The 21,875-nt window shown below is 37.6% G+C and overlaps 1 protein-coding gene across 4 annotated transcripts; it reads left to right on the top strand.

Annotated features, from left to right (window-relative positions):
* Positions 1-3,151: 3,151 nt before the first annotated feature.
* Positions 3,152-21,578, top strand: LOC107041251 (tyrosine-protein phosphatase 10D). Of its 4 annotated transcripts, XM_015261710.2 has the most exons (12): positions 3,152-3,974; positions 9,225-9,471; positions 10,628-12,595; positions 13,445-14,133; positions 14,545-14,922; positions 15,469-15,661; positions 15,848-15,862; positions 16,640-16,808; positions 16,870-17,122; positions 18,668-19,313; positions 20,361-20,450; positions 20,911-21,578. In XM_015261710.2, exons 1-11 carry the CDS (start codon positions 3,891-3,893, stop codon positions 20,420-20,422), a joined length of 4,704 nt encoding a protein of 1,567 aa, XP_015117196.1. In that variant the 5' UTR covers positions 3,152-3,890; the 3' UTR covers positions 20,423-20,450; positions 20,911-21,578. The 4 variants fall into 4 exon arrangements, with proteins under 4 accessions (XP_015117196.1, XP_015117197.1, XP_015117198.1 ...); XM_015261711.1 differs by lacking the exon at positions 15,848-15,862 and having other exon boundaries at positions 3,153-3,974; XM_015261712.2 differs by lacking the exon at positions 20,361-20,450 and having other exon boundaries at positions 3,153-3,974.
* The last annotated feature ends 297 nt before the right edge of the window (positions 21,579-21,875 follow it).

Genomic DNA, 21,875 nt, shown 5'->3' with positions numbered 1-21,875 from the left:
GGGGGGGGGGGGGGGGGAGGATTGGAGGAAAGCTACGGAACTTTTCGCGGGAAAAACTTATTCCTCTGTGTCTAATTGATTTTTTACCGGGTGGAATGACGAAAAAAATCCCGAACGAAAAAATTTATGTATTCTGCAATTCTGGGAATAGGAAAAACTTCACTCGTTTCTCCAGTAAATTATGAGATGGTGTAGAAAGGTCTGAGAAATAGGGTTGCAAATAAGGTTACTCACTGTTGTTGGCATTTGATGGAATCAGAGAAACAGAAATCACGTCTCAAGAGCTATTGTTGAGTTAATACTCGATATGAATAAATTCAAATGGAATCTTGTCGATTTCCTTCATCAAGAGACGTCTCACAGCAAGGCTGGAGGCAACTTCGCGCCGGGTGATTCTTCTTCTCCTTCAATTGCTCTTTGGTCTGGCACTGAGAAAACGTCTTGTATTGCCGCCGGGGCGCCGGCTGATGCTGCTGTTTAGTGCTGCCCTCTTTCCAACCCCCTCCCCTTTCGCGAGCACCGGTGACTATACACACGAGCGAACAAAGCCACTCAAATGCCATTGGTTGAAAAAACCGTTGAACTTTCAAAATAAGAAATAAATGGTTTTTCATTTGACTTTTGTGGTCATATTTTTTTCGTAAAAATCACGATGTTGTACAATTTTGTGCTCTAAATAATTTTAAAAAATCGGGATAAAATAAATCGGATTAAATAACACTCTATCAACATTCGGAATCGAATGAAGTGTGATCTATTTGGAAACAGGACCGTCCGCCCACATCCTCCAAAATCCCGCCATTGTCCCATTGTGTATTCTGAAGTTTTGGTAGTGAAGTCAGTCAACGAGTTGCCGTGAATCAACAACAAGTGATAGACATTATTGTCAGTGATTTTTGTCAGAGAACAATGGCTTCGAACCAATGAATAATCAATAAAAGTATGAAGGAAAGATACTAAGATTTTCAGTTCAACATTCAATGGTACTAATTACCCTCCAGCAATAGAAACTAAGTGAATTAATCGTCTCCCGCACCCTCCCCCCTCGTACTGTTAAAAACTTGAACGATAAATCATCCTTCTCACCGTCCGACGCGTCACATTCCCTCAGAATGATTTTCCTCGTCGCTCTAAGACGCCGGGTTTTCCCATTCATATGAAAATCAGATAAATAAATCAATCAAGGCCTCTCTCGCCTGAGAACCTACCTCCGCCCCAACGAGTCTCCTTTGTGGCTTTAAAAATTACAGGCATTTTCAAACGTACGAACATTTGTTCGGAATTGTAACAAATTTAACTATATTTATAATTTTACAGAAATCGATTTCATGCGTATGAAAATAAGGTTTCTGAAAGTTTAAAACATTTCAGTGATTTATTCGTAAATAATTAATATTTAAAAAAATCATAATTCCGTGCAAAATGAAATTTTAATGACGCGGAATATTCATGATTTTTTTCAAATTTTTCTTACGTAAAATTGACAAATTTGATGATTGAAAATCGTTGAATCTACTTGTACTCGATCATGAGAGCTTTCATTTGAGCCCTATTCGACCCTGAATTTCCGGACATTTCACAATGATTTTATTATTTAAACTTTTCGGGTCTGAATTTGAATCTCGATATTGAACCGTTAGAAAACATTGAAAATCCGAAAGAAAATTAGGAAATTTACTTTTGGAGAAAGTCTGATAAAATAATTTAAAAAGTGCGATTTTTGAAAAATTACGAGCATCTATAAATAATTTATATAAACAATCACTTTTCCTCCATAAAAATCATTTGTCCGGAATTGTAACAAATTTATTGTAAAGTAAACGTTGTACTCAAATGGACACTTGACTTTTTTAAAAATATTCATAACTCAGAAACAGAGTTATCAATCGAGCTCAGTCTAAGCTCATCACAAAGAGGAATCATTGTTCTTTCAATTGAAAAATAAAATTATTCCATTTCCTGAACACTTCAACACGTCATGAATATTTCAAAAAAAGTCAAGTGTCCATTTTACCCTGCCCTCCCCTATTCAGAATTTTACCAGGAACCGATTTCACGCGTTAAAAAATAATGTTTCCGAAAGATTAAACCATTTCAATCATTCATTCGTAACCAATGAATGTTAAAAAAATCAATTCCGTGTCAAATGTAATTCCAATGACGCTGAATATTCATGATTTTTTTCAAATTTTTCTTACGTAAAATTGACAAATTTGATGATTGAAAATCGTTGAATCTACTTGTACTCGATCATGAGAGCTTTCATTTGAGCCCTATTCGACCCTGAATTTCCGGACATTTCACAATGATTTTATTATTTAAACTTTTCGGGTCTGAATTTGAATCTCGATATTGAACCGTTAGAAAACATTGAAAATCCGAAAGAAAATTAGGAAATTTACTTTTGGAGAAAGTCTGATAAAATAATTTAAAAAGTGCGATTTTTGAAAAATTACGAGCATCTATAAATAATTTATATAAACAATCACTTTTCCTCCATAAAAATCATTTGTCCGGAATTGTAACAAATTTATTGTAAAGTAAACGTTGTACTCAAATGGACACTTGACTTTTTTAAAAATATTCATAACTCAGAAACAGATTTATCAATCGAGCTCAGTCTAAGCTCATCACAAAGAGGAATCATTGTTCTTTCAATTGAAAAATAAAATTATTCCATTTCCTGAACACTTCAACACGTCATGAATATTTCAAAAAAAGTCAAGTGTCCCTTTTACCCTGCCCTCCCCTATTCAGAATTTTACCAGGAACCGATTTCACGCGTTAAAAAATAATGTTTCCGAAAGTTCAAACCATTTCAATCATTCATTCGTAACCAATGAATGTTAAAAAAATCAATTCCGTGTCAAATGTAATTCCAATGACGCTGAATATTCATGATTTGTTTCAAATTTTTCTCCCGCAATTTAGCGGACAAATGTGTGAATGACAAATTTCTTAACAATGTGTTTCTCCTTTTTTCTCCCATTTCCGGGGGTTGTTAGCAGCCCAGCGCGGGGTTGCCCTCCAGCCCACCGAAACTAGGTGGCGCTGTGGTGACAACTCGGGGTGAATCGCCACGGCCGAGTGGCAGCAAAGACCAGGAAAAAAAAAATCCCGAAATAACGAAAAGGTATAAAACACGCGTGTACAGAAGTGGTGGAGGTATGCCAGCCAGCCCGGGCCATGTAACCGGGGAGGGGCTAGGCTGGTTCTCTCGGCAACTCTCGGGTTCTCTCCTCGAAACACTAGGCCGGTGGACAGAGGAGGTGGTAATGGAATGGAGGAATGGGGAAAGGCACAAGACCGAGGCAAACGGCAATGCACGGTAGAAACGAATGAGGTCTCGTTGGCACGCCGAAGGAGCGCCATGAAAGTGTGCGATCAAACTAAAAAGACCTGCCGGGATCACCACAGCAACAAATTTCAAAAATAATTCATCAAGTCCACTTCGTCGCCCATGGACACACGCACTGGTGGCGATTTAAATCCAAGTGGGGGGGAGGGGTTGTGCACTGTTGATTGAACTGTCACCGAGTGAAGTTCGATGTGAATTTTCAATCGACTATTGAGTGAAGTGAATTAGCAGGGGCAAGTGTGTTCACACTGAGGGCCACTAAATTTATTTTCGAAAAGAGGAATAATGGCTGCTGGCTGGCATCGGACAGGTCTATCGAGTGCACAGGTGTCCGTCAGTGCCGAGGGTAACAATCTGTGCTCAAGCTGGAGTTTATCGTGATACTAAAGTTTATTTTCCTCGTCGTCTTCCCGGAGGATTTCGTGGCGATTGATTTTTCCGACTTCTCATCTGGTTTCCAATTATTTTGATAGTCCTTTCGACTGTGGGGGGAGTGAGAGAAGTGTTATCCCGGATAAAGTGATAATAAAAAATGATTGGACTCGGAAGGACTAAATGTTCACTGGTGATTTATCAGCGTCAGGTTGTCGTTCTCTTCATTGTTCTGCTGGTTGAGGTGAGTTTGAAGTAATTTATGGGGTTTTGGGGGGGAATATTGTGGTCATTGTTCGCTTTTCGGTTGTAAACCTCGTTCTGTAAAGGGGTCAATTCGAATTGACGATGAAATTCTCGGACATAGGTCTGTGTGGCGCCTTGCGAAATCACACTTTCCCGCGGAGAGAAACCCAATCGCTCCACCAGGCCTAGAAGCATTATTTATTTCCATTTCTGGCTCACTCATGAATCATTCAACGATGATTGTTATTTTGGATATCATTTTTAATTGAGGATTTCACTGGGCTTCGGGCCGGGAATGGGGAGTTATTGGAGCGGCTGATGCCACAGTTGAATGACTCAAGAATTTTGATGTCCGAGCGGTTTTTCTTTTTCTTTGTTAATTTGCAAATTGGGGACGGTGTTGGCATCGTAAATTGCATGGGACAGCTAGAACACGCGACCTCATTCATTTCAATATTGTTTTCAACCTTTCTATCACGTGATGTGACATTCAATCCGTGAAATTTTAAACCGCGGGGATACGAGGAATTTTATGGGAGTCCGGGAAACGTGGATTAGATTTTTATGATTTAATTTTTAGGGGAGTTTTCGGGGAATGTCATGAGGGGGATTTTGGGAGATTTACAAAATTAATAAACATGTCAGAATGAAAATTTCATTGTTCTCTTGAATGTAAACATATCTTGGTGGTGAATGGATTTAGAGAGAAATATTAGAACGGTTTTTGTGGGAAATTTCATCGACTGCAAAAAATGGGATAGTTTCTCCTAAAGAGAATTGGCAAATATATTGAAAAGGAAATTCAAAATTCTAAATGTGGAAATTTTAAAACACGGGGATAACTAGTAGGAATTTTATGGGAGTCCAGGAAACGTGGATTGGATTTTTATGATTTAATTTTTAGGAGATTTTTGGGGAAATGTCATGAGGGGGATTTTGGGAGATTTACAAAATTAATAAACATGTCAGAATGAAAATTTCATTGTTCTCTTGAATGTAAACATATCTTGGTGGTGAATGGATTTAGAGAGAAATATTAGAACGGTTTTTGTGGGAAATTTCATCGACTGCAAAAAATGGGATAGTTTCTCCTAAAGAGAATTGGCAAATATATTTAAAAGGACATTCAAAACTCTAAATGTGGAAATTTTAAAACACGGGGATAACTAGTAGGAATTTTATGGGAGTCCAGGAAACGTGGATTGGATTTTTATGATTTAATTTTTAGGAGATTTTTGGGGAAATGTCATGAGGGGGATTTTGGGAGATTTACAAAATTAATAAACATGTCAGAATGAAAATTTCATTGTTCTCTTGAATGTAAACATATCTTGGTGGTGAATGGATTTAGAGAGAAATATTAGAACGGTTTTTGTGGGACATTTCATCGACTGCAAAAAATGGGATAGTTTCTCCTAAAGAGAATTGGCAAATATATTGAAAAGGAAATTCAAAATTCTAAATGTGGAAATTTTAAAACACGGGGATAACTAGTAGGAATTTTATGGGAGTCCAGGAAACGTGGATTGGATTTTTATGATTTAATTTTTAGGAGATTTTTGGGGAAATGTCATGAGGGGGATTTTGGGAGATTTACAAAATTAATAAACATGTCAGAATGAAAATTTCATTGTTCTCTTGAATGTAAACATATCTTGGTGGTGAATGGATTTAGAGAGAAATATTAGAACGGTTTTTGTGGGACATTTCATCGACTGCAAAAAATGGGATAGTTTCTCCTAAAGAGAATTGGCAAATATATTGGAAAGGAAATTGAAAACTCCAAATGTGGAATTTTTTTGTTTCAAATCATCTAATCTTTAAATCTTTTAATTTTTCTGAATTGCATCGGCTAGACTAAAGATTTCTTGACATTTTCTAAATCCAATCTCCTAATTACTAATCTTGGTTCCAATTTTTCTACCACGTGATGTGACATTCAGTCCGTGAAATTTTAAACCACGGTGATAATAAAGATTTTATGGAAATTCAGTGAACGTGGATTGGATTTTTATGATTTAATTTTTAGGGGGCTTTTGCCATTTTCTTCTAGATTCTCCCGTGTTTGAGATAATCACAATCTTAAAAAACATGTCAGAATGAAAATTTTATAATTCAGATTGAGTAAATCCTTGGCTTCTTCTTGAATATAAAAATCTCTTGATGGTAAATGGATTCAGAGAAGAATATTACTGCGTTTTTTATTCAAAATTTCGGTTCAGAGATGATTTAGTAGCTGAGAATTATATTTGAAAGGAAATTTAGAACTGTAAATCTTTGAGTATGAAATTATGTCGATTTCCAAATCATTCACTCCTGGAAATTTTTCGTGCTACACAAGAAATCTGTTGAAATTTCAAATCTTCCAATTCTCCTGAATTTCATCGGCTAGAATAAAGATTCCTTGACATTTCCTAGATCCTCTCGTTTTCTGAGATAATCACAAAATTAAAAAACAGGTCAGAACGAACATTTTATAATTCAGATTGAGTAAATCCTTGGCTTCTTCTTGAATATAAAAATATTTTGATGGTGACTGGATTTCGAGAGAAATATTAAAACATTTTTTGTTGGAGATTTAGTCCCCTGCAAAAAAAATCGACTAGTTCTTCCTAAATCCATTCGGTTTCGAGATAATTGAGTAATTAATAAACATGTTTGAAACAAAATTAACGAATTCTTCCAGTTGAATCTCTGATTTTTTTTTAATATCAAATTATCTAGATTTATAGATTATTTATTGCTGACAATTTTTCGTCAAATCTCTTAAACCCCCTAAATTTCATACGCTAGAATAAACATTTTCTGTCATTTCCATCTAAATCCACATTTTTCGAAGACAATTAAAAAACCAACAAAAATGTCTAAATGAAAATTTCGAAATTCACTTCAATCGTTTCCTTTGTTTTTAATATAAAAACATCTCAAGATTTTTATTCGTAAACTTAATCAGCCAAAGCAAAATCTTTCAACATTTTCTCCCAAATCCACTCACTTCACAGATGATTAAATAATTTTGAAAACTATTTAGGAGAAGAAGTCTGAATTCTTCGCCTTAAATCTCTAAAGCATTTTGAGTATAAAATTATCTCGATGCTCCATTTTTCGTCGACAATTGGTCATTCACCAAAAAAAATCTCGCTAAAATCACCAAAGTCCCAGCAAAACTGATTTCCCACTTCGATTTCACGATAATTTGAATGTTATTCATGCAGACGAAGTGAGCACCGATGCATTACCCACATCACCCGCAGTTACGTAAATTCTAGCCTCTCGTTATTTCCTTTTTTGCCCAGTTTTATCCTCCATCAGTGAAGCAAAGGTCGTCATTGTTTATAACAGCAAACTGAATAATACATGTTGAGGAGCACCTCATGCATTGAAAAAATCATCAGGATTATTGAAATTGATGAGTGAAAAGAGACTGAGGGTGAGGTGGTTAGTCACAAAGTATCGGTGTAAATTATTGAATATGTCGGGGAGTGGAGTGCCACATGGCATTGGCATCTCTCTCGCTTCCTCTCCTCTGTATTCGGTGTATTTATACTCTAGAATGAACTTCCGGTTGTTTGGTTAGTATCAGCGCAAATGCTAATGCTAAATATCCGGGATGTACTTTATATTCAGGAAATCTGAGCGGATTTTTGTCACAAAAACGAAAACATTATTTTTCCATTCAAGGACAATTTTTCGTTTTTCGCTCTCAAAAGATAAATTTCTGCAAACGATTTTCCTTTAAACAACTGGAACATTTCATGCAAAATAGAGAAATAAATTTATTTTTTTGCGGGAGGTTTTTTTATTCCGCGTGAAATTTCCTATCCCATGAACGTCTGAATGAAAAAATTGTCATTTCGTCCAGATGTCGGCACATACTGAGAGTAAATAAAGGGCACACGGATATGCTAAATATAAAATTAACCACATGGCCTAATCCTCAATTTCCAGCACGTGTACTCAAGGAGAATATTTAAAGCCCGAGCATATCCTGCATGACATCCCGTCTCATTTTTACACTTGCTTTTTATGATCGTTGTAAAATTTTTTTACTGCTCTCAAATATCGTGATATTTTGATAACGAGTGATTGTGTGAAACGAAATATCAAGACGTTTTTTCTTGACATTTTCTCCTGAATTCACGCATTTTCGAATTTAAATCAAATCAATAAACATGTTTGAATGAAATTTTTGAAATTCATTTGGATTTTATTAAATATTATATTTTGAAAACGAGTTGTTTTATTAAAAAAAACATTAAAATGTTTTTTTGTTTTCAATTTAATGCACTACAAAGGAAAACATTTGACATTTTCCTGTAAATCCACACGTTTCCGAGATAATTATAAAATAAAAAAACATGTGTGAACGAAAAATTTGAAATTCACTTCAAATTCGTCTTTGGTTTTTATTTAAATAATATTATTAAATCTCGAAAGCGAATGATTTTGTAATAAAAACATTGAGACGGTTTTCGTTGCAAACTTAATCGGCTACAGAAGAAAACGACATTTTCTCCTAAATCCGCACGTTCCCGAAATAATTATAAAATAAAAAAACATGTCTGAACGTTAATTTTTAAATTCATCTTCGGTTTTTATGTAAATATCATTAAATCTTGAAAACGAATGATTTTGTAAAAAAAATATTGACACGTTTTTTGTAGCAAATTTAACCGACTGCAAAGGAAAACTTTTGACGTTTCCTCCTAAATCCTCACGTTTCCGTGATAATTCCAAAATTATGAAAGAAAATTTGGAAATTGAGTTCAAGTCAGGGCTGGGTTTTTTTCAATCCACTCTCACATCCTGCGAGACATTCCACTCATATCCATACATATTTTTTATGATCATTGTAAAACACCTTCAATAACTCAAGGTTCATTAGCGGTAGTCAATGAAGAAATGTCAATAAAAAAACAGCTCGTCAACCTGTTTACAAGAATGCGAGCTCCTGAATTGAGCAATTTGTCAAAATATTTTTTCCCCCTGTTTATTCGCCGAGTCATTTGTTTCGCATTCTCACTTGAGTGTGCAATTGTCGTCGGTAGCTGGGTTTATTCAGTGAGATTTTCTACGAGTTTTCCCCGGCGAGACTGCTCATTATGATTATCGGCCTCTTGTACCTCGTGAGCAACTTCACAATTTCGTAGGAAAGTCCTAACGAAGCGTCTCGATAATTAAGAGAGGAGAACTTGAAATAATGAGTGAATATTTTAATTAGGGAAAAATATAATTTGATTAATTACAGGTGACGTACTCGGCCGACCTTGCCATAGAGATACCGGGAAATCTCTCTCAAGGTGGATCCTGGTACAGACTGGACTACAGTCCACCCATTGGTTATCCAAGACCAAATACAACAGTCGCTGCAACTGATATCGGCGATGTTATCAAATTTAGAGATGGGCTTCCAGGTACGAAGTACGAATTCTGGTTGTATTATAGCAATGGAACGTTGCATGATTGGCTTACGTGGACGGCGTCAATTACAACAGGTAATTGTTTGTTAAAAAGAGAAATTATGCGGTAACTCGAGGGAAGAATTACTGGAATCAACGGATTTTTCCATTGATCGTAGTGGAATTTTTGGGAGTCTCATTCTTTAACGAGAAAAAATCCTGGATTCGAGGGAAGTTTTCACTTATTCTCAGGGAATTTTCTCCACAAATCGGTTAGAATAAGGGAATAATTCCTGAAATAAGAGAATAAAGAGATTTACTTCTCTAGTTTTTACGGAAATCGTGCGAATTCTTTGGAGTACAGACAATTCACCAAATTTAAGACTTTTTTTCTGCCTCAATTAAAGACACTTGGCGACTATTCAGTCAGCAGTCATTTATGACGGCGGCAACACGACAAGACATTAATCCCATTGAGGATATCCAAGCATTTTTTAGTTTCGTACAGACCATTTTCAATTATCAAATTTGTCAATTAAATTGCGTGAGATAAATTTGAAAAAAAAATCGTGAATATTCGGCGGCATTCAGCTCGAATTTTGCGCAGAATTATCATTTTTTAAACACTCGTTGTTTATAAATAAATAATTGAAATTGTTAAACGATTCGGAAAATTAATTTTTGTAGTCATGAAATCGATTTTTCTGGTAAAATTCTGAATATGAATAAATTTGTTACGTTAAAATTGATTGTTTATAAATTATTTATAGCAAATGCTCGTAATTTTCCAAAATTGCAATTTTTTAATTATTTCATCAATTTTCTTCCAAAAATAAACTTTAAAATTATAAGGAAAACTGCCTTCCATCACCATTTTTGATCACAACAATTCTTTTGCCCTCATTTTCCCGTTTTCAAATTCTGCTTGACCTCTATTTTGGGTTGATCGATCGTTGAGAACAACCGAAGCATTCGGAAAAAATAAGACATCATAAATTTGAACCAGAAGATTCTCGAGTAAGACACCTCGAGTGTCTAGAGCATGCCTAATGTGCTTGCTAAATGTCTTAATTTGAGACCCTAAAAATATCTTAAATTTCATGACACAAAAATCTTGAAAAAAAGTGTCTCAATTTCAACTGCACGCCCCGCGTACATCAATAGAATCTTCTCCAGTACTTCTCCCCTCCCAGCCCCGCACGAAATCACAGCCCCAGGGATCCCCCACTAACCCCAACCCTGAAATATTCAGCTCCAGATCCGCCCTCGAACCTCACCGTCTCCGTTCGTAACGGCAAGACAGCGATAGTGTACTGGTCGCCCCCCTCGCAGGGCAACTACTCGGGCTTCCGTCTGCGCGTGCAAAGCTTCTCCGACGCTGGTCCCCCAAAAACCAGTCTAATCCCCTCGGACGCAGTCCCCTACACCCTCCGGGACTTGACCCCCGGTGCGACCTACTCCCTCCAGCTATTCACAGTATTAGAAACTAAAGAATCGGTCGCCTACACAAGTCGCAACTTCACGACAAAGCCCAACACCCCTGGCAAATTCATCGTCTGGTTTCGAAACGAAACAACATTATTAGTCCTGTGGCAGCCGCCATACCCAGCGGGCATCTACACCCACTACAAAGTGAGTATCGATCCCCCCGATGCCATTGAGTCAGTCTTCTACGTCGAGAAGGAGGGCGAGCCGCCAGGGCCAGCCCAAGCAGCCTTCAAGGACCTCGTCCCAGGTCGTGCCTACAACATTTCCGTTCAAACAGTATCCGAGGACGAGACATCCGCCCCAACCACCGCCCAATACCGAACAGTTCCCCTCCGACCGTTGAACGTGACCTTCGACAAGTCCTCAGTGACATCCACCAGCTTCCGGGTCTTCTGGAACGCCCCCAACGGCACCTCCGAGTTCGACAAATACCAGATATCACTGGGTGGCAACAGACGCCTCACCCCAGTGACGATAAACCGAGACGACGAGAGCCTCTGGGAGTTCAAGGAGCTCGAACCGGGGAAGACGTACCAAGTAGTCGTGAAAACGGTGTCTGGTAAAGTCACCAGCTGGCCGGCCAGCGGAGACATCACCCTTCGTCCTCTGCCCGTCCGCGATCTCCGCGCTGAGATCGACGAGAAGACGGGAATGCTGGAGGTCTCCTGGAGACCCGACAACTCCAGCACTCAAGACAGCTACAAACTCCAGTACCACGAGGTAGAAACAACGTCGATCACAGGCGACAGCAACTCCTTGGCCATCGAGAAGACTAAGATTGCTCTGGAAGCGCTGCTTCCTGGGAGGAACTACACGATAATCGTCCAGGCGATCAGCAACAAGATCGAGTCGAACGAGACGGTTCTCCACCAGGTGACGAGGCCGTCGAGTCCCATCATCGAGGACCTGAAGTCCATCGAGAAGGGTCTCAACATATCGTGGAAGAGCGACGTCAACTCGCGACAGGAGAAGTTCGAAGTCACTCACACCAGGAATGACACCGGGGAGAGTGCCACCACCCTCACGACGGAGTCCCACATAATACTGGAGGATCTTTATCCTGGGGCGGGGTATGAGGTTAAAGTCTTTGCCATCAGTCACGGTCTGAGGAGCGAACCTCATGACTACTTTCAAGCTGTCTTGCCGCATCCGCCGCAGCATCTGAGGATCGAAAAGGTGACGAATAATGCTGTTCTCGTTCATTGGGCGGCTCCCATCAACTCTCTGTTCACCGAATACGCCATCAGGTACAGGACTGATGATGACCCCAGGTGGGTCAAGCTCCCCAGTGTTCGGGAGATGGAGGCGGAGGTGGCGGACATGACCCCCGGGGAGAAGTACACGATTCAGGTGAACACTGTCAGCTTCGGGGTCGAGTCCCTGTTCCCGTTGCAAGTTAATCATACGGTCAGACCGAATGCTGTTGTCAATGTCACACCTGTTGTTGATTCTACTAATATAACGCTGGAGTTCCTGAGGCCCGAGGGGCGCATCGAGACGTACGTCATCAGGTGGTGGGTCACCGAGAACCCGAACGAGTTCAGAACTAAGAATGTTACCGCTGGTAGTGATATCACGGAATTGGCGTTCGAGGAGTCGTCTGGCGGGTCCGGCCACTACACTGAGAGGATTCTTGTGGATGATCTTGTGCCCGGGGTCGAGTACTCATTCTCGATTTATACCGTTTCTTATCATCTTGTGGGGGACGTCACCAACTTCACGACTCACACAAGTAAGTTCTTGTTTTCTTCGGTTGTTAAAGATAATTGGGCAATTAGCAGGTCAAGAGATCATTTATGGTTCATTTGGAGAATTCATGTTTAATTTTATGGCAAAGTCGATATGAAAAATAGGACTATCAAGGCAAATGTAAAAAAAAATACTAAAGGAGGAGAATTTTAAGGCCGCGAATTCTCGGCCAAAAGGGGGTGAAAAATTCTGAAGGAAAAATTCATTCATTTTTGAAGAATTAGATGGAAGAAGTTAAAGTTGGTTTGATAAGGATAAGTAGTTTCAAGAAATGTTCAAAAATACGAGGTGATCGACAGGTGTGAGCCGCCATTTTGGTCTGTCGAAAGAGGCTCTCAAAATGGCGGCAGCCCCACCTCGCATTTTTAAACATTTTTCAAAATTATTTATTCTCTTCAGATCTCCCTCAGCTGAGTTCATCCGATTTTTCTAAAATGAACAAATTTTTTAAGCCATCTCTCATATTTTTGCATCTCCAGTTGTCTGAGAATTCATGACCTCTTCGCCTGACCCCCAAACATTCTCCATTTCCCTTCACTATTTCGACACTTCGTATAAAGAGTAAATTTAGAAGAAATCAAATCAGTTTATTATTCATTAGTCACTGGGTCAAATATCCGAAAAAGATGTGTCATTCTCTCCCAAATAAAAGGCCGTCTTAATTTTTATTTCGTAACGTAAAAATCGGTAGATCGAAAAATTTCAAACGATTGGAAAGTCTCGAATTTGTCTCGTCATTGTTTTCGTAATAGAGTATTCCAAGATTAATTGAATCATTTCAAATGAATGATTTTTTTTACGTAACACGGAATGTCTGGATTCTCGCTTGCAGTGCCGCTGATTCAATCCGAAGTTGTCGTAGTCATCGACCGTGATCTTCCAGACTCTCTGACGCTCCGTTACACACCAACATATGTGCAATCATCGAGATTCGATTTGTACAGATTCCGAATAAGCGATGATAACAATACGACAAAAGAGAAACTTGTCGACGATACAGATACGAAAGTTACGTTTGGGGGTCTGACGCCGGGGAAATTGTACAATGTGACTGTGTGGACTGTCAGTGAGAGTGTCGAGAGTAGACCGATCTTGAGACAGGACAGACTCTACCCAGAGCCAATAACAGGCATTCATGCCATTGATATCAATGATACGAGAATATCATTGACCTGGGACGTGCCTCAAGGGGAGTACGACGCCTTCGAGGTGCAGTACATAAATAGTGATGATAATTATCTTCAGAATATAACGTCACACAATGCCATCACTATTTCAAACCTCAAGCCACACAGGAATTACACTTTTACGCTTGTCGTGAGGTCTGGCTCGGAGTCTAATTATCTGAGGAGGTCTAATCCACTCAGTGCGAGCTTCACGACCAGCGAGTCGTATCCAGGGAGGGTCGAGAAGTTTCATCCTACTGATATTCAACCCGGTGAGATCAGCTTCGAGTGGTTCCTGCCGGATGGAGAGTCCAATGGCATCATCAAGAAGTTCACCATCACTTATGGGCTTGAGGTAAAAAATTTAGTTGGGGATTGTGGGAGATTGGTAGAGTGAATTGTAAAAAAATTGAGCTCCTTTCGAAGGTAGTTTCAGCAGCTCTGAAATGAATTTTGATTTTTTGAAATCGGATCATTGGGTCAGAAGATATCTAAAATTTTGGAAACTTCGTTTTCCTCGTTTTTCCAAATCAATTTAAAATACGTATCAGTTTTTTAGAAATATCTCGGAATTTAAGCGAGATAGCGAAATTTTTGTAAAAACCTTTTTTGTAGCTCTCACTTCGCTCTACAAGAAAGGTCCTGATGACACTTTTGCTATTTCCCTCAGATTCTGAGATATTCCGCGAAAACCAACTCTCGAATTTATTCTCATCATTTGTAAATTGACTTCTTCAAATGTATTTTGGGTTTTTTAATCGTCCAGGGCTCATCCCACACTCAAATGCGAGACTTCAAGCCCACAGAGTTCAGGGGTGTGATAAAAGGCCTGACTCCCGGAAAAATCTACGTCTTCCGTATCCAAGCAGAAACAAAAATTGGTTTTGGTCCAGAAACAACTTGGAAACAAAAAATGCCCATTCTGGCTCCTCCAAAGCCACCGACACAAGTTGTTCCCAATGAGGTCTGCAGAAGCAGTACAACGATACAAATACGATTCAGGAAGAATTATTTCAGCGAGCAACACGGTGCTGTGATCTCATACACGATTATTGTCGCTGAGGACGACAGTAAAAACGCCTCGGGATTGGAAATGCCCAGTTGGAGGGATGTCCAGGCTTACAGCAGTTGGCCACCTTATCAGGTACATAAATACCGGACATTCCAATTTTTTGAATCACTTCTTGTGCATAAATAGAGTCAGAATAAAATAGTATTTGCATTAACGTAAATTTTATTTGTAAAACCGATCTGAAATGAATAGTAGATATGAAATAAAATGAACAATATTTAATTTCTTATCGGATAAAATAGTAAAACGACAAAAAAATTTTAAATTTTAATAAATAAAAGAATGAAAATAATTATTTTTAAATATTTATTTTGAATTTTTTTCATTTCATTTCACTCAAAAAATTTTTTATTTCAAAGTTATCAAAGTTGACAACAAAAATAGTATTTTATTTATAAAAAAAGTCGATTTGACATTAAATGTGAATAATTTCATTAAGTGAATAATTTTTTATATTTTCATTTCATCAAAAAAATACGATTTCGTTTCGTAATTTGTAAAAATAAAATAATGAACTTGAGATAATCATTTCAAACTTAACAATGAACAAAAAATTTGAATAATGCACTTGCAAGAATTGTTTAAAGTCATTCTCCCATTGAAATTGTTTTTCTCCAGGTGATGGAGCCTTACAATCCCTTCAAGAACGGTTCAGTGGAGGACTTCACCATCGGCACAGAGAACTGCGAGAACAAAATAGGCTACTGCAATGGTCCCCTGAAAGCCGGATCGACGTACAGAGTCAAAGTTCGAGCCTTCACAGCCCCAGATAAATTCACAGACACGAGCTACAGCTTTCCCATCCAAACAGGTGACTATTTTTGAAAAAATTATGGCCCCAAGTTCGGCAATTGTAACTGTACGCTTTCGATGTTGAAGTAAGAATTGAATGATCACATTGAAATCTTGAAAATTGAGTTAATCTGCTGAGGGCCCTGTGGGCTTTGTCAGCGTAAATTTACACATGGATTTACATGTACATGTCTCGCTCTTGAAGGATTGCTGCTGGCAGGTGAGAAACAACACTGTTGTTTGCCAGTGTTCAAAGTCTGTAGGATTGTTACTGTGTATTTCAGTAGTGGGGGAAATTTATTTGGAATTTTAATTGATATATTCCGGCCTGCGTCATTTCGAAATCATCATAAAACGAATAAAATTGTATTTGAGGTATTTTAATCCTGATGAATTACTATTTCCAATAATTAGTTGATGAAAATTCTTGGAATTTTCTCATGTAATGATTTGAAATTTCATTAGAAACTAAAAAACAATAATTGAGAAACTGGAAATAATTAATGAATTTACTAATTAAGGATGTTCAAGGAGTTTAGGCATTTTATTCTTTTGTGCAGTCATTTTCGTCAAAGTCTAAATTTAATTCTTTATCTTAAATCATTAAAAAATCTAGAAACTAAAAATTCCAAGAGTTTGCGTAATTTATTTACAGGAAAACAGAGTATTTAAAAAAATAACTATTTTAATTCTTTCCTATGACTTTAAAGAATTGATAAATTTTCTGATTGAGAGGTTTAAATGTCCCTGAAACCGAATAAACAATTCAATTCATCAGTTTGATGAAAATAAATATTAAATTCAATAAAAAAACGGAATAAAAACCTCAGTAATCACTTCGCAAAGTACTTCACTACTGATTTACCTCTGACATTGAATAAAAAACGTACTCTCGGTGTTCTGTTCAGCTTTCCACGACTTTTTTCATTAACTGTCAAACAATTCCCCGGAAAAGCGCCTCGATCCTCTAACCGATTTCCCCATTGCTCCTCAACAGACAAGGATAACACAACGATAATTGTGGGCGTAACCGTCCCAATAGTTCTCCTGCTGACGATGCTGGGTATCGGGTTATTGGTGAGGAGACATCGCAATCAGCGGAGAAAAATCACCGAGCCAAGGGCAACAGATAATCTCTCATTACCAGACAGCGTCATTGAGACGAGGTAATTACAATTTTTCTCATAGCCTTCAACAGAGGAATTAAACCGTCTTCTCATTTCACAGTCGACCAATTCGAGTGGAAAATTTTGCCGAGCACTACAGGATAATGTCAGCAGACTCGGATTTCAGATTTTCAGAGGAATTTGAGGAATTGAAGCACGTGGGGAGGGATCAGCCCTGCACAGCTGCTGATCTACCCTGCAACAGGCCCAAAAATCGTTTCACTAATATTTTGCCATACGATCACAGCAGATTTAAGCTGCAGCCTGTTGATGATGAGGAGGGATCTGATTACATAAACGCTAATTATGTTCCGGTTAGTATTGTTGGTGGATAGGAGGGAGTGGTGACGTGGGAATATTATTCTGGTGATGATTATGGAGACTTCTCGGGGTGTCAGTTCATGAAGATGAGGGGGAAATTTTATTTCGAAGGGTTTTGAAGACGCGATTTTGGGGTTGATGGTTTTTCTTTGCCTTTGAAAATTGGATATCTGATGTTTGATGCACTGTTGGAAATTTTTTGCGGAAATTTTAAGACATTTCGTTGTTGAAAATGTACAATTTTAGGGAACAATTTATGGAAACAGTTAATTTCAGCTCAATTATTCCATAAATATTTGTGGAAATCAGGAAAATTCAAGTCAATTAATTGAAAATTCATCATAATTTGGAACTAAATATTCATTTTTCGTAAATTCAGGTAAGGTTGGGAATTGTTGTCTTTCTGCTTCTCACAAAATTGGAATTTCATCAAATGTTCAGTGAAATCTGAAATTTTATTATTTTTACTCATCCCAAAATTTTAGAAAACCATGTGTTTTATTATTCTATTCGAGTGGTAAATGTAACGGTATTCTCTTCCCCCAAGAAATCATCTAAATTCAATCCCCCACTCAACAATAAATAAAGTCTCATCCCTAGGGTCACAATTCCCCCCGAGAATTCATCGTTTGGTCTTTCTGGTTCTCTCAAAATTAAAATTACATCAAAATTTCAGTGAAATCTGGAATTTTATGATGTTTTTTCATCCCTAAATTTTAAATAACAATATATTTTATCATTCTATTCAAGTGGTCAACGCAACAGTATTCTCTTCCCCCAAGAAATCACCTAAATTCAATCCCCCACTCAACAAAAAAAAATTCTCATCCCTAGGGTCACAATTCCCCCCGAGAATTCATCGTTTGGTCTTTCTGCTTCTCTCAAAATTAAACTTGCATCAAAATTTCAGTGAAATCTGGAATTTTATGATGTTTTTTCATCCCTAAATTTTAAATAACAATATATTTTATCATTCTATTCAAGTGGTCAACGCAACAGTATTTTCTTCCCCCAAGAAATCACCTAAATTCAATCCCCCACTCAACAATAAATAAATTCTCATCCCCAAGGTCACAATTCTCCCCGAGAATTCATCGTTTGGTCTTTCTGCTTCTCTCAAAATTAAAATTGCATCAAAATTTCAGTGAAATCTGGAATTTTATGATGTTTTTTCATCCCTAAATTTTAAATAACAATATATTTTATCATTCTATTCAAGTGGTCAACGCAACAGTATTCTCTTCCCCCAAGAAATCACCTAAATTCAATCCCCCACTCAACAAAAAAAAATTCTCATCCCTAGGGTCACAATTCTCCCCGAGAATTCATCGTTTGGTCTTTCTGCTTCTCTCAAAATTAAACTTGCATCAAAATTTCAGTGAAATCTGGAATTTTATGATGTTTATTCATCCCTAAATTTTAAATAACAATATATTTTATCATTCTATTCAAGTGGTCAACGCAACAGTATTTTCTTCCCCCATGAAATCACCTAAATTCAATCCCCCACTCAACAATAAATAAATTCTCACCCCTAGGGTCACAATTCCCCCCGAGAATTCATAGTAACCCAAGGTCCCCTCCACTCAACGAGAGACGACTTCTGGCGAATGGTCTCGGAGAGCAACAGTCGTGCAATAGTGATGCTGACCCGATGCATCGAGAAAGGTCGGGAGAAGTGCGACCACTACTGGCCAATGGACACCCTTCCAGTCTACTACGGGGACATATGTGTAACAGTTCTAAACGAGACGCGCTACCCAGACTGGAGTATCACCGAGTTCATGCTCTGTCGAGGTGACACGAAGAGGGTGATCCAGCACTTCCACTTCACGACGTGGCCGGACTTCGGGGTGCCGAGTCCACCGCAGACTCTGGCGAGATTCGTGAGGGCCTTCAGGGAACGAGTGAGACCTGATCAGAGGCCCATTGTCGTGCACTGCAGTGCTGGGGTGGGGAGAAGCGGGACTTTTATCACGCTTGACAGAATACTCCAGCAGATACAGGTCTCCGATTATGTGGATATATTCGGCATCGTCTGGGCCATGAGGAAGGAGAGGGTGTGGATGGTACAGACTGAGCAGCAGTACACGTGCATTCATCAGTGTCTTCTGGCAGTTCTGGAGGGCCAGGACACGCTCACGGGACCCCCCAGGGAGATTCACGATAATCAAGGATTCGAAGGTAAAATTTAGAGTAATTCCTTTATTGGGTTTTAAAAGTTGTTTTATTTGTAATTTGTGGACGATATGTACGAGCTGGGGACTGGGGGGTATTCATTTTTGGGGGAGGGGATTTCGTCAAAAAGATTTCATATGAAAATATTGAATAATCTATTCGGGAGATTAATTGTAATTGCTGTTGGAATTCTGTGAAAATTTAAATTCTATTAACAATTCGTTCAGTTCTCTATTTGTAGTCAATTTTTTATGAAATATTTGACAGAAATAAAGTAATAGATTTTTATTTTTCTGTAGAATCTCCTGGGTATGAATTTTTGAAGTTTTTTCTGCTGTAACTTTATTCTATTTCTCATGATAAAATGCAAAATACAAAAAATGTTGAAAACTCATCGTTGAAAATTCTTTAAGAAAAGTTTCCACAGATAAAACATTAATATCTACTAGGATTTCAATAGAATAATAATAAAACTTGAAGAGAATTCAAGTAATTAGTTGTTCTACTAAATTTTTCTCATACGTGATAATGAATAAACTAAGATATGGATTTTTTTTCTTCTTAATTCCTCTGATTCTCTATTTATTATTATTTTTATGGAGATTTTGTGAGAATGATCACGTACGGAAATATTTGATAATCCAGTAGATTTTGAAATTCTATTGCAGTTCTATCTAAAATTCCATTCCTTTATTCGTATTAAATTTTTAAAGAATTTCTCGATAAAAAAAATCAACAAACTTTTATTCTTCTGTAGAAATTAGACACAAATTTCTGAAGTTATTACAAAATACAAAAAATCCTGGAAACACATCCCCGACAAGTCAGAACAACACTAAAACTTGAATAAAATTCAAGTAATTAATGTTTCCATCAAATTTTTTCACACTTGATGATCAATGCACCCCCGATATGCAATTTTTTCCCTCATAATTCCTGTTTTCACCCCAAAATGCACTCACCACCAGTGATTCTGTCCCCATCCTGTTGATATTGATACCTCCCAATCAAACTAATGAGACATACTCCCCATGTAAAACAATTTGAATCCAGGAAAGAACCAAACATCCGTCGAGAATGCCATGAGCCCAGTAGCTGACGAAAAGGAGAGATGACCTTCAGACTCGGGGAACGAGGACGAGGGTAATAGCAGGCATACCCCTAATCGTGCACGACTGTTTTGTTTTGCTACCCCATTGCATCGCATGATTTATTTATCTTATTTATTTCACCGACTGGATCAATAGAACAGGAATGTTGTAGTGACCAACGACTGATTCATGCAATTTTTTTATTTCTATAATTCAAAATTGTTCGTCGTATGCAGAGTTGGGGACTTTAGCCATTAAAAATAAATTGAAGAACATTTGTTAACGATTTCTCAAGATGGAATCTTGTTAAAAAGAATTATTCCACATTTTTATTTCGCTTATTTCTGCTTCTGAGGCTGAAATAAATTTTGAAAATGAAATTATACTGCATCCAGCTCTGATTTGATACGACGATTCAATAGAAAATATAATCAAGAGCCTGAATAACATACGACAATGCAGATTAATCACTTTTATTTCCACTAATTGATGAATCCTTTTTCTTCTTGCAGATGACGAGGGAATCGCTGAATCCGGGATGTAACCAGAGACTCAGCCCAGAAATTATGATTTAATTAGCCCCAGTGGAAGCAATTGATCTGTGACAATTAGTGAAGAAGAATGCTCAATTATTAATTATTTTTCACGTGCGACATGAATATTAATTTGGATCGTGTCCCAAGAAAGTGACAAGTATCCGTCCGACAGATTAATCGAGCATTTTCCGAATTTCATTTTGATGTCGCTTAGAATCTCAATTCATATAATTTTTCCTACAAATCACGAGGGGATTTGTAACTAGGTACTTAATTATTTAGAGGACGAAGGCAGATCAGGGGTGAACAATGCACATTTTTATACATTTGGACGGATGCACCTGAGAGAATGGAAATATAATTAGGGGGGGAGAATGATCCCCTCAGGTGCCAATTGATCTCTCTACCTCTTATGATTGTTTTTGTCTCTGTTTTTAAATTTTTTTATATGATGAACGATTATATCCAAATGGACCACTGTATGTACATATCTTCCCATACATATTGCGAGAAATGTTTAAGCCTCGAGGTATATTGTATTTTAGCAGAATATTAATTATTGTTTTTGTTACCTTATTTTATTGATATTATTTTTATCAACGATGATGCTATTGTAATAATAACAATTCAATATCAAATTGCAATGGGTTTTTTTCCTACCTTTAGTCCCTTAAGTTCATGATGATCATGAGGTAATTAAGAAGATGATTAAATAAATCGATTTCTCTTGAGACGAGTTTTTTCAAAAATAATGTCTGTGAATATTTCACAAGGGCCATTTTTGTAGAGAGAAATGAAAGGTACAAAAAAGGTTCTATAATTGGAGAATTGTTATGAAATTTCGAGGGTTTTCCGAAAAATTGAGTCTCAGAGGAATGGTGATTTCGTTTTGCAACATTTGAATATAATTTTTTTTTTTTTCATTGTGAATTTTGATGTTT

The sequence above is a fragment of the Diachasma alloeum genome, unplaced genomic scaffold (genome assembly GCF_001412515.2).
Source record: "Diachasma alloeum isolate Michigan unplaced genomic scaffold, Dall2.0 Dall_scaffold_00359, whole genome shotgun sequence".
NCBI classification, from domain to species: Eukaryota; Metazoa; Arthropoda; class Insecta; order Hymenoptera; family Braconidae; genus Diachasma; species Diachasma alloeum.
The sequence above is the reverse complement of the archived record's forward strand: the minus strand, read 5'-3'. Positions and strand labels throughout refer to the sequence as shown.

Coding starts and splice junctions, on each gene's coding strand:
- LOC107041251 (XM_015261710.2), top strand. CDS start 3,891: ATGATTGGACTCGGAAGGACTAAATGTTCACTGGTGATTTATCAGCGT. Junction 16,809..16,869: donor GACAGCGTCATTGAGACGAG/GTAATTACAATT, acceptor CTCATTTCACAG/TCGACCAATTCGAGTGGAAA. Junction 17,123..18,667: donor TAAACGCTAATTATGTTCCG/GTTAGTATTGTT, acceptor TCTCACCCCTAG/GGTCACAATTCCCCCCGAGA.